The sequence below is a fragment of the Ranitomeya variabilis genome, chromosome 2 (assembly GCF_051348905.1).
Source record: "Ranitomeya variabilis isolate aRanVar5 chromosome 2, aRanVar5.hap1, whole genome shotgun sequence".
NCBI classification, from domain to species: domain Eukaryota; kingdom Metazoa; phylum Chordata; class Amphibia; order Anura; family Dendrobatidae; genus Ranitomeya; species Ranitomeya variabilis.
Window position 1 is genome coordinate 263,289,911 of NC_135233.1, and position 13,585 is coordinate 263,303,495.

A 13,585-nucleotide genomic window follows, 5' to 3' on the forward strand; every position below is an offset into this window, starting at 1 on the left:
GTAGGTTTACAGTTGTGCCATAATTCTTCCAGTTTTGGATGATTGATTGAGCAGTGCTTCATGAGATGTTCAGAGCTTGGGATATGTATTTCTTTAATAATCTAGCACTGTTTAAGGCTATGTGTGAGTATTTGATTGCAGAAATTTCGGCAAGGTTTCTGCATCTCTTAGCAGGAAAACCACTGTGGCAAAAATGCTAATTTTTGCAGCTTTTTGTATGCGTTTTTGTACAGCAATGAATGCTTTTTTACACTAAATTAAGATATTTAAAAAAAAGTTTTGTGATGTAATTTCTTGGTTCAGCACCACCTTTTTTCATCTCCCTTGCAGCACCACTGCTGCGTGAGACAGTTCTCACGCAGCAGTGCCGTAAGTGAGAGCACCGGAGCTGATCAGCTGATGAACTCCAGTGAACTCTCTCACAGCAGCTCTGTGATACACGGACACGATTTAATTGCTCCCGCAGTGTATCGACGGCGGCCGGGTAGAGCAGGACATCTCGCCGTGGGACACTCAGGATTACGTGGACTACAGCGGACAGGTGAGTATATGTTGGTTATTTTTTTTACATTATTTCTAGGAAATGAGGGCATCGGGGATTTGGTGTTAGGCGAGTATACTGTACCTTTTTTTATTTTTATTTGAACATGTACATAATTATTTAACTTTTTTTTTTTTATACTGTGAGCACAGGCGCCGGCTGATTAGACTACCTCTTCCATCAAATGCACCTGCTGTCACTGTTATTAGTGACAGCAGAGTAGCCCAATGGGAGCAGTAGTCCCATTAGCCCACGCCTGATGACCTGCGGTAAGCTTTTTACTGCAGGTCACCGCTGCGGGTCACGCTGACATCTGACAGCATGAACCCACAGCACTGACCAACAGTAGCGTTACCACTGATAGAAACCACATTGTCACACAGATGACAGCATGGGAAACACCATAGGAAGCCGGATAAACGCCAACAAAAACGCAGAAACGGACAAAGAATTGACATGCTATACAAAAATTACTGATCATGTGCACAACACTTCAGGATTGTCATTAAATTAGTACTGTGTGCACACAGCCTTACTCTAGCTCACAACTTTATCCCTGACCTGTCTAGTGTGTTCCTTGGTTTTCACGATGTTGTTTAATCCCTAATTTCTCAAATAAACCTCTGAGACCTTCACAGAATAGCTGTAGTTATACTGAGAAGAAATTGCATGCAGGTGGACTCAAATTACGTGACTTCTGGAGTCAAATGGTCACTCAGGATTTTATTTAGGGCTATCAGACTACAGGAGGCTGAATACAAATGCACGTCACAATTTTCAAATTTATATTTTTAAAATAATTAGAAACCATGTGTCATTTCATTTACACTTCATAAATACTTGCGACTTTGTATGTCACATACCCGCACCCACAAAATACATTTACTTTTGTGGGTGTAATATGAAAAAATGTGGAAATTCTATTTTCAAGGCAATGTATATGTTGAATTCAAGTCCATGCATCACAGTCCATGATAAGCGTATGTGTGAATGCGGCCAAAATTGGTTGGACTACTACGATGGCTGTAAAAAAGGACTAACCAACTACATTTTCTGTGAGCAGACCTTCATGTCACCATCCCCATGTACTCCGAGGCTGTAGCCTCAGGCTCTGATCAGCATCACAGGATGCACAGCTAGTAAAGGGGTTATACCTGCACAGGGGCAACACATCTGACGACCTTTCTCCAATGAATGTTGATGAAGCACATGTGTAGATCGGCAAACAGCGCACATACGGTAACAATTAGGTATCCGTTCTGCTTATGTGACAGATTTTTGTAGAAAGAGCAGCAAATAATCCACATTCCCCAAATAGCAATTTGCATATTTCCCAGTAAAATATATCACATACCCAATAATATTCTGGTCCAGTATCACAGGATATTATGTAAAGCAGTGACAACAGTATTCACTAAGAGAACAATGAATTTATCAAAGCTGTTCCACTGTTCAGAAATGTTATAACCACATTGCGTTGTAGTGACTGTCAGGGAGTTGCCATCCTGTACCCAGAGAGGCAGCATCATTATCCCGTACCCAGAGCGCCAGCGTCATCATCCCGTACCCAGAGTGCCAGCGCCATTATCCTGTACCCACAGAGGCAGCGTCATTGTCTCGTACCCAGAGTAACAGCATCCTTATCCCATACCCAGACTGACAGCATCCTTGTCCCGTACCCAGAGTACCAGTATCATTACCCCATGCTCAGAGTACCAGCGTCATTATCCCGTACCCAGGGTGGCAGTGCCATTATTCTGTACCCACAGTGGCGGCGCCATTACCCCATACCCAGAGTGCCAGCGTCATTATCCTGTACCCACAGAGGCAGCGTCATTGTCTCGTACCCAGAGTAACAGCATCCTTATCCCATACCCAGACTGGCAACATCCTTGTCCCTTACCCAGAGTGCCAGTATCAATACCCCCTGCTCAGAGTACCAGTGTCATTACCCCGTGCTCAGAGTACCAGTGTCATTAGCCCATGCTCAGAGTACCAGCGTCATTATCCCGTACCCAGAGTGGCAGTGGCTTTATCCCGTACCCGGAGTGGCAGCGTGATTATCCCGTACCTACACTGGCAGCATCCTTGTCCAATACACAGAGTGGTAGCGTCATTACCCTGTACCCGGAGTGGCAGCGTGTCATCGCTGTGAACTCAGATAGTCTCATTCACAGTTGCACTCACCCAGTCCGCACTTTCCACATAGGAGGATGTCGTTTTGCACAGCTTTTGTCTTTCCCATGCAGATATTACACTTTGGCTCCTCGCCGGGCACACCGGCTGTGAGTACAAGGATTTAGGAAAACAACAGAAGATTATGGAGGTGATATTTCCTACAGATAGTGGATTATATTATAATGCTGCTCCATGCTTAGCACTAGTAACCAGCCGCTACATGACATCGTGTTATATTCCCTGCATGGGCACAGCTGTGTGAATACTATAATTTTTGCCTCATTACAAATTACAGTATCAACCACACAGACGTGGCAGCAGCAGAGCCCCTACATGTGGAGACCACAGGGGACTGGTTCATTATGAGGTTTTTCTTCTATGTATAACGGTAAAACCGGCATGCATGTTCGGTTGTGGCCCAGTACAGCTCACAGACAGAGCAGATGTGTGACATGACCCAGCTGATGCTGTTTATATCACCGTTCCTCGCCCCATCATTCTAGATTTCCATACTGTGTCGTTCCCAATGTGTACCTTATTTCCAACCATGACACAGGGTCTAATTTATGGTAACAAGGACTCCTCCATCGGTTTGCTACAATTGGAGAAATTAGAGGTAATATTCTGTGTCTAGGCTGATACATTTACCTTCCGATGCATTGTAGCAAACTATCAGTAGAGGAAAGTGGTTTGAGCTACTGCTGTGAAGAACTCAAAATGGGAAAGGGTTAAACCGTGATGAGAGCACCGGCCAAGAATGTGTCCGAATATTGTTATGCAATATTACATTGAGCAGGAAGAACTTACCTGGCCTGTAATAACATCCCCATGCCCCCCACCACCTGCCTGTAATAACATTATCCTACCCCCACACCTGCCTATAATAACGTCACACTGCCCCCCACACCTGCCTGTGATGACGTCGCCCTGCCCCCACACACCTGACTGTGGTAATGTCACACTGCCCCCACACCTGCCCGTAACAATGTCACACTGCCCCACACCTGCCTGTAATAAAGTCATACTGCCCCCACACATGCCTGTAACAATGTCACACTGCCCCCCCACACCGTGCTGTAATAACGTCACACTGCCCCCCACACCTGCCCGTAACAATGTCACACTGCCCCACACCTGCCTGTAACGTTACACTGCCCCCCACACCTGCCTGCAATAACGTCACACTGCCCCCCACACCTGCCTGCAATAATGTCACACTGCCCCCCACACCTGCCTGCAATAACATCACACTGCCCCCCACACCTGCCTGCAATAATGTCACACTGCCACCCACACCTGCCTGTGATAACGTCACCCTGCCCCCACACACCTGACTGTGGTAATGTCACACTGCCCCCACACCTGCCCATAACAATGTCACACTGCCCCACACCTGCCTGTAACGTTACACTGCCCCCCACACCTGCCTGCAATAACGTAACACTGCCCCCCACACCTGCCTGTAATAACATCATACTGCCCCCACACCTGCCTGTAAATGTCACACTGCCCCCCCACACCGTGCTGTAATGACGTCACACTGTCCCCACACCATGCTGTAATAACATCACGCTGCCCCACGCCTGCCTGTAATAATGTTACACTGCTCCCCACACCTGCCTGTAATAATGTTACACTGCTCCCCATAGCATTGAGCGAATGGATCTAGAACTAACCGTGCTGAATGTCTTTCCACAGCACCCAGTACTTGGAGTTGTCCTCAAACGTCACGAGGCAGCTTTGTTTTGTGCTGCTCACCTATGAGACAGAACACGGGACGTTACAATATAATATAATATAATATAATATAATATAATATATATACACACACACACATACTGTGAGGGCTCAGCCGCTTATTACTGTACCTAGTGGTGCGGCTCTATATGCACAACAATGAGATAGGTCTTGTAGTGATCCGATGTACCAGCGTAGAGAAATTTAACTTTGAAGCCTCATGCTAATGAGCCTGGAAGAGCATTGGGGGTGTGCCCATGCAGTCAGAGCGTGTTGACACGCCGGTACAGCACTTTCAGGCTAATGTGCATGAGGTTTCAAGGCTTACAGAGATATTCCCATTCCCAAGATCCTATCCCAATATTTACACTATGTTCCAAATTATTATGCAAATTACATTTTTCTCAGATTTTCCTAAATGGTCGGTGCAAATGACAGTCAGTCTAATAAAAGTCATCACCCGTTAGATTATACATCGAATTTTATTGAAGAAACCTCCCAATGATAACAGTATAATCTCCAAAATGAATAAAAACTCAAAATGCACTGTTCCAAATTATTAGGCACAGTAGAATTTTTATACATTTGATATGTTTTAAAGAACTGAAAATGCTCATTTGTGGAATTTGCTGCATTAGGAGTTCACATTCACTGAGCAAAAAAGCTATTTAACGCCAAAACATCCTAACAGGCCAAGTTACATGTTAACATAGGAGCCTTCTTTGATGTCACCTTCACAATTCTTGCATCCATTGAACTTGTGGGTTTTTGGAGAGTTTCTGCTTGTATTTCTTTGCATGAAGTCAGAATAGCCTCCCAGAGCTGCTGTTTGGATGTTAACTGCCTCCCACCCTCATAGATCTTTTGCTTGATGATCCTCTAAAGGTTCTCTATAGGGTTGAGGTCAGGGGAGGGTGGTGGCCACATCCATGAGTTTATCTTCTTTTATGCCCATAGAAGCCAATGACTCAGAGGTATTCTTTGCAGCATGAGATGGGGCATTGACAGCATGAAGATGATTTTGCTCCTGAAGGCACGTTTCTGCTTTTTAGACCATAGAAGAAAGTTGTCAGTCAGAAACTCTATATACTTTGCAGAGGTCATTTTCACACCTTCAGGAACCTTAAAGGGCCTTACCAGCTGTTTCCCATGATTCTGGCCCAAAACATGACTCCTCCACCTCCTTGCTGACGTCACAGCCTTGTTGGGACATGGTGGCCATCCACCAACCATCCACTACTCCATCCATTTGGACCATCCAGGGTTGCTCAACACTTATCAGTAAACAAGACTGTTTGGAAATTAGTCTTCATGTATGTGTGGGCCCAATACAACCATTTCTGCTTGTGAACACTGTTTAAGGGTGGCCGAATAGTAGGTTTATTCACCACAGCAAGCCTTTGAAGGAGCCTACACCTTGAGGTTCGAGGGACTCCAGAGGCACCAGCAGCTTCAAATATCTGTTTGCTGCTTTGTAATGGCTTTTTAGCAGCTGCTCTCTTAATCCGATGAACTTGCCTGGCAGAAATCTTCCTCATTATGCCTTTATCAGCACAAACACATTTGTGCTCAGATACAGCCACAAATCTCTTAACAGTACGATGATCACACTTATGTTTTTGGAAAAATTCTAATGTTTTCATCCCTTTACCAAGGCATTGCACTATTTGATGCTTTTCAGCAACAGAGAGATCCTTTTTCTTACCCATGTTACTTGAAAACTGTGACCTGCTTAATAATGTGGAACATTATTTTTAAGTAGTTTTCCTTTAATTAGAATCACCTGGAAAACCAATTATCACATGTGTTTAAGATTGATTTCAGTGATCCATTGAGCCCTGAGACACAATACCATCCACGAGTTTATTTGAAAAACAAAACAATTAAATCTTTATGACACTTAAATCCAATTTGCATAATAATTTGGAACACAGTGTAGTAAGTGTAAAAATAATATTAGCAAATATTATGGATAAATCCATAAATTAATGGATACCGAACATGCAATGCCCTGCATATAGTTAAGGCGACCTAGCAAATCAGAATACTACATTTATAATTGGAGGAATTTGCTATTATTTTTATTACAACACCTACTACATATTGGGATAGGATCTTGGAGATGGGAAGACCCCTTTAATGTTTCAGTGATGGCACATCAGATCGCTTCGATAGAGGTGTGATTTTTACTGTTCTACTAGACTGCCAGAATGCTATGGTTGTAAATGGATTACAAAAGGGAAAATGAAAAAAAAAGCTCCTCAAATAGCAATGACAGGGCGGACTCTGTGTCACCCCACACACACCTTCTGAGTATAAGAGGGGAGCCCTTCTCACTACTGGCATACCAGTAACCAGAGGCAGCCTCTCTGAGGACAGGCGAGAACTACGGGCCTCTGTCACCGCACGGTACACCAAATGCATCACTCCCATCATCCTCATCTACAGGAGCTGACCATCCACTTTCTCAGTTACACACAAAGTATCACTCCCAACATCTCTGCCTCTGTGTCCAACTAACTATTCCACACTTACCCTCTTAATTTTCCCCAGGTAGTAGAGTCCGTCTGTCCACCTGCAGAGCACGTATTGACCTTCTGCTTGGCTGACCATCAGCTCTGAACAGCTGTGTCCATTCTTTGTAGATGTTTCCATGGGTGAGCGGTGCTGGTGATCACAGGACGTGTAGACATCTCGCAGTGCTGGCTCCAGGCTCCTCTCCTCCATGTCTGCCGGACATACCACATGACAAACAATAATTGCATCTTCTGCTCAATGAATGCAAGAGAATAGACAAGTTTTTACAACAAAATGTTCCCACTCTTTCGTACTTCAGAATGCAGGGTGTACAGCGGTATATTACTACTGAATGCACCTCTGGAGACTAAGGGTATTTAGGTTGATTTGTTTGTAGGTTCTACATATGCACACATCAGGCACACTATGCTGCTCTGAGCATAAAACAGTGAATCAGATCAATAGTTGGTAGCAAGTCACAGCATCTGTTAGAATATTTCTTATTATGAGTCAGTAGCAGTTTCCTTTTCCTGTGTCACCCAGAGACAGGAGCTCAGTTTAAATGAGATGATGCACAGCAAAAAAAAAAAGGTCCATTTCACAATAAAACGGACCACACATAGCTGAATGCATTGCCCGCAAACCTTACGATCTATATATACACAGTACCTGCACACCCCAATACTGCCCCCTAGTGGACAGTAGGCCCAGTACTCACCGTGATGGTGGGTCCTCTCTCTGCAGCCGTCACCTAAACTATGCCAGTGATCCTGTGCTCCTCTACTCTCAATGTAAGGTTACACTGGAGTTTATTCTACAGCGGAAATCTTCGCTGTAATTTGTATTTCCTGTTTTCTAATAATGTAAAACCTCAAGTAGGCTCGTCCCCCTCTCCACCTCGGGGAGATGCTGTGCACAGCTCTGCAGCACATACTGTGGGATATCTCCTGGTCTCAGCACCGGCTGCTTTCAGAACTTGTCAGATGTGTCAAAAGGGGAACTCCAAGCTCAACCTATATCCATGAAATAATCAAATGATATGCAAAACCATGCTACTGACAGATCAGATGTTGAAAAGTTTTATCGCAAAGCTCGAGGGAGGCTTCAGAGAAACCAATGCAGAAAAGCCTGACAGGGAACATTGAGGAAGATTTACTAAAACTGTCCAAAATATATCATCATGCTAGATGATAAATGCATCTCATCTTTACACCATTAGGTGTGTGACTATGCACCAAAAATGTATGTGGCGCCATGCCTCTCTCCCATGTAACAGCACATTTATATTATTTGCTTTTGGACCCAGGAAAATTTGTTTTAAGGATGAGCTTTTTCCATGCACATTCTCTTCTGAAATTCATCCAAAATCTGCAGATTCAGCTAAAAAAGTATCCAAAACTGCATGGGACAGTGGAAAATGCTCATTTCTACACACACAGTATTAAGCGTGGATTTTATTGTGTGCTTAAAGTGTCTCAGCAGTGAAATGCAAAATTGTCAAAATGTCTGAGAGTCGTCACTTGTCCCGATAGTAATTGATTAAAGAAATGGCGCAGGAGTAGAAGGGATTAATAGTCTGAAACCCCAAACATTATTATCACCACACTTCACAAACCACAAATATATTTTAGGCTGCCGTCACACTAGCAGTATTTGGTCAGTATTTTACATCAGTATTGGTAAGCCAAAACCAGGAGTGGGTGATAAATGCAGAAGTGGTGCACATGTTTCTGTTACACTTTTCCTCTATTTGTTCCACTCCTGGTTTTGGCTTACAAATACTGATGTAAAATACTGACCAAATACTGCTAGTGTGACAGCAGCCTAAGGGTATGTGTCCACGTTCAGGATTGCATCAGAATTTGGTCAGGATTTTATGCAGGTAAAATCCTGACCAAATCTGCACCTGAGGTCACTGGCAGGTCACCTGCGTTGTTTCAGCATTGTAAGCACATGCTGCGTTCTGAAAAGACGCGCCACATGTCCGTTTCCGCAGGTCTGCCGCATGCGTCTTTTAATGCATAGTGGAGAAGGGATTTCATGAAATCCCCTCCACTATGCTGTAACATCTGGACGCTGCGTGTTTGACGCTGCGGCTCTACGCAGCGTCAAACATGCAGCGTTTCCTGAACGTGGAAACATACCCTTACTCTGCTTGAACTCAAGTTGTCAGAAGGTGCAGCTCCGCTGTAATTTGACAGCAGCAGTGGATTGTTCAGACACAAAAGGAGCACACGACCATTTATTCCCCGGGCGAGATCACAGAAAGCCGACTACAGCCATAGTCTCCACACGCTCCCAGTGTGCGGCCACTTCATGAAGCTTGTCGCAGCTGTCATCTGGGGATTAGTAGACAGTGTGCAGGTGGTGCTCATGGCTGCTGACCACTATGTGTAACCCAATGTGAAGCTATGACGGCCAAGACATGGCACTGCAGTGGTTGACAAATGGATTAGAAGAATGGATCTGTAAGGGTACATTCACACCTATGCTTTTTTCACGTATGAGAAAACCTGACCAAGTTTCACCAGACTTTGATCCGAATTGCATCAGTTTCTCTCATACATAGCAAAAGTTTAAAAAAAAAGAAAAAAAAGAAAAGGGTTTTCTCCGTTCTCCTATTTGGCAGCCAATGATAATCAGGCAGCATTTGGATGGATTGTTGTCACGGATCCATAAACGTGCATTGCTGAGTTTGGTCCGACACTTGGACATGTCTCTACAATTCTGTTTAGACTGCCAGCTCGAAAAAAAATCACGGACATGTGAACAGCCCCATTCACTTGTATACGCAGGTACGAGTGCCATCTGTGAAAAATACAGAAAAACCGACGAGAATAAGATCTTAAAACGTGCAACCAGATTCCATTTCCTTATATCCCATGGCCAGAGACTGCATCCTAGAAGCCATGTGTCTCCCTGTCCAAGGTTGGATGTACAGAATGGCACTGATTGTTATCTCTGGAGCGGATGCAATCCAAGATTCCCCCAAGTCGTGTGCACATGACCTTGATAATCATCAATCAGTGTATAATCCTCATCATCACCACCTGCCAGGAGGACTCCGAGCTGGAAACCAGCCAAGGCCTCACCACAAAAAGACACCTGCAGGTGGAGCGCTTCCTCCTCTGCCACCCGTCAGTAGATGATGGGCAGGTTAGTTCTCATCATACAAGGCGAGTCAGGCATTAGTCACTCTACCCACACTGGCCGAGCCATGCGTCTGACCACATAGAGCACAACCCGAGGGCGAGAAGGACAAGAGCCTGCAGTGATGGCGGGGGTCCGCAGTGATGATGGGGTCTGTGCTCCTGGCAGACAGCCGGCTGCCAGGACCGCAGGTCTGTGGCGTGAGATAATGGCCCCCAATGTCACAGGTGTGGGCACCCAACATGGACACCGGAGTCCCTAAACCTACAAATACAGCTTCAGACACAGATCACGAATCCTCCAGGAGTACTCAGAGCATGGACCGCCGTCATTAACCTCATAACTGCCACTGCTGAAACACAGACCATCAGCCCTCCGCAACAGGGGGGATACCTCAGTATATGATCAGTACTGGAGGGGGGGTTCCTGAGAAGTGAGGGGAGAGGTTACCACACTATAACGCCAGTGTGGGGGTCCTGACATGGAGGGGGTAGCCTCACGATATGGTCAGCGTGGGGGTCATGACGTGGGAGGGGGTTACCTCACTATATGGTCAGTGTGGGTTCCTGATGTGGGGGTTACCTCATATGCTCAGTGTGGAAGTGCTGACATATGGGGGGGGAACCTCAATATATGGTCAGTGTGGGGGTCCTGGGCATGTGGGGTGGTTACCTCACTATATGGTCATTGTGGAAGTCGAGACACATGGGAGGGAGGTTACCTCACTATATGGTAAGTGTGAGGTCCTGATGTGGGAGGGGGGTGTCACCTCACTATATGATCAGTGTGGGGGTCCCGACATGTGGGAGGGGGGGTTACCTCAGTATCTGACCAGTGTGGGGGCCCTGACGTGTGAGGAGGGGGGTCACCTCAGTATATGACCAGTGTGGAATTCAGACCTGTGTGGAGGTGGGTCACCTCAGTATATGATCAGTGTGGGGGTCCTGACGTATGAGGGGGGTTACCTCAGTATATGATCAGTGTGGGGATCGGACCTGTGTGGAGGGGGGGTTACCTCAGTATATGATCAGTGTGGGGGTCCTGACGTGTGAGGAGGGGGGTCACCTCAGTATATGACCAGTGTGGAATTCAGACCTGTGTGGAGGTGGGTCACCTCAGTATATGATCAGTGTGGGGGTCCTGACGTATGAGGAGGGGGGTTACCTCAGTATATGATCAGTGTGGGGATCGGACCTGTGTGGAGGGGGGGTTACCTCAGTATATGATCAGTGTGGGGGTCCTGACGTGTGAGGGGAGGTCACCTCAGTATATGATCAGTGTGGGGTTCGGACCTGTGTGGAGGGGGGATTACCTCAGTATATGACCAGTGTGGGGGTCCTGACGTGTGCAGAGGGGGGGTCACCTCAGTATGTGATCAGTGTGGGGGTCCTGACATGTAAAGTCTTCTCACCTCAGGCCGCCTCCGTTCCCCGGGCTCCTCCGCTTTGCTCCATATTCAGCCGCCGTCAGTTTTCCCGCGGATTCTTGACGTTTGTGTTATGTAATGAGGAGACTCCCCGCAGCCATCATTGGCCGCACAGACCCCGAGCCCCAGCCCCGGGGGCCGCACCACCGAGACCGGGAGCCTTATGTACCGTGACCAAGTCATGTATGTCCTGGGGTGTATAGTGTAGGTACTGCCTGTCCCGGGCTATATGTGCTGTATACGCTGCCTGTCCCGGGCTATATGTGCTGTATACGCTGCCTGTCCCGGTCTGTATACGCTGCCTGTCACAGGCTATATGTGCTGTATACGCTGCCTGTCACAGGCTATATGTGCTGTATACGCTGCCTGTCCCGGGCTATATGTGCTGTATACGCTGCCTGTCCCGGTCTGTATACGCTGCCTGTCCCGGGCTATATGTGCTGTATACGCTGCCTGTCCCGGGCTATATGTGCTGTATACGCTGCCTGTCCCGGGCTGTATACACTGCCTGTCCCGGGCTGTATACGCTGCCTGTCCCGGGCTGTATACGCTGCCTGTCCCGGGCTGTATACGCTGCCTGTCCCGGGCTGTATACGCTGCCTGTCCCGGGCTATATGTGCTGCATACGCTGCCTGTCCCGGGCTGCATACGCTGCCTGTCCCAGGCTGTATACGCTGCCTGTCCCGGGCTATATGTGCTGTATACGCTGCCTGTCCCGGGCTATATGTGCTGTATACGCTGCCTGTCCCAGGCTGTATACGCTGCCTGTCCCGGGCTATATGTGCTGTATACGCTGCCTGTCCCGGGCTATATGTGCTGTATACGCTGCCTGTCCCAGGCTATATGTGCTGTATACGCTGCCTGTCCCAGGCTATATGTGCTGTATATGCTGCCTGTTCCAGGGTATATGTGCTGAATACGCTGCCTGTCCCGGTCTGTATACGCTGCCTGTCCTGGGCTATATGTTCTGTATACGCTGCCTGTCCTGGGCTATATGTGCTGTATACGCTGCCTGTCCCGGGCGATATGTGCTGTATACGCTGCCTGTCCCGGGCTATATGTGCTGCATACGCTGCCTGTCACGGGCTGCATACGCTGCCTGTCACGGGCTGCATACGCTGCCTGTCCCGGGCTGCATACGCTGCCTGTCCCGGGCTGTATACGCTGCCTGTCACGGGCTGTATACGCTGCCTGTCACGGGCTGTATGTGCTGTATACGCTGCCTGTCCCGGGCTATATGTGCAGTATACGCTGCCTGTCCCGGGCTATATGTGCTGTATACGCTGCCTGTCCCGGACTATATGTGCTGCATACGCTGCCTGTCCCGGGCTATATGTGCAGTATACGCTGCCTGTCCCGGGCTATATGTGCTTTATACGCTGCCTGTCCCGGGCTATATGTGCTGTATGCGCTGCCTGTCCTGGACTATATGTGCTGTATACGCTGCCTGTCCCGGGCTATATGTGCTGTATACGCTGCCTGTCCCGGGCTGTATACGCTGCCTGTCACAGGCTATATGTGCTGTATACGCTGCCTGTCCCGGGCTGTATACGCTGCCTGTCACAGGCTATATGTGCTGCATACGCTGCCTGTCCCGGGCTGCATATGCTGCCTGTCCCGGGCTGCATACGCTGCCTGTCCCGGGCTGCATACGCTGCCTGTCCCGGGCTGCATACGCTGCCTGTCCCGGGCTGCATACGCTGCCTGTCCCGGGCTGTATACGCTGCCTGTCACGGGCTGTATGTGCTGTATACGCTGCCTGTCCCGGGCTATATGTGCAGTATACGCTGCCTGTCCCGGGCTATATGTGCTGTATACGCTGCCTGTCCCGGACTATATGTGCTGCATACGCTGCCTGTCCCGGGCTATATGTGCAGTATACGCTGCCTGTCCCGGGCTATATGTGCTTTATACGCTGCCTGTCCCGGGCTATATGTGCTGTATGCGCTGCCTGTCCCGGACTATATGTGCTGTATACGCTGCCTGTCCCGGGCTATATGTGCTGTATATGCTGCCTGTCCCGGGCTATATGTGCA

General features: G+C 47.7%; 1 protein-coding gene across 4 annotated transcripts in view; it reads right to left on the reverse strand.

Annotated features, from left to right (window-relative positions):
* Positions 1-11,662, reverse strand: part of PHF19 (PHD finger protein 19) — a 68,818-nt gene extending 57,156 nt beyond the window's left edge. For 2 of the 4 annotated variants that reach the window (XM_077284835.1, XM_077284837.1), the window contains exons 1-4: positions 11,535-11,662; positions 6,992-7,185; positions 4,396-4,477; positions 2,729-2,824 (exon numbers count right to left, since the gene is read on the reverse strand). In XM_077284835.1, the coding sequence (XP_077140950.1) occupies positions 2,729-2,824; positions 4,396-4,477; positions 6,992-7,183 (370 nt within the window). In that variant the 5' untranslated portion in view covers positions 7,184-7,185; positions 11,535-11,662. Of the gene's footprint in view, positions 1-2,728; positions 2,825-4,395; positions 4,478-6,991; positions 7,186-7,691; positions 7,786-11,534 lie in introns of those variants that run through there. The other 2 variants (XM_077284836.1, XM_077284838.1) reach the window with 2 other exon arrangements.
* Between the last annotated feature and the right edge of the window lie 1,923 nt (positions 11,663-13,585).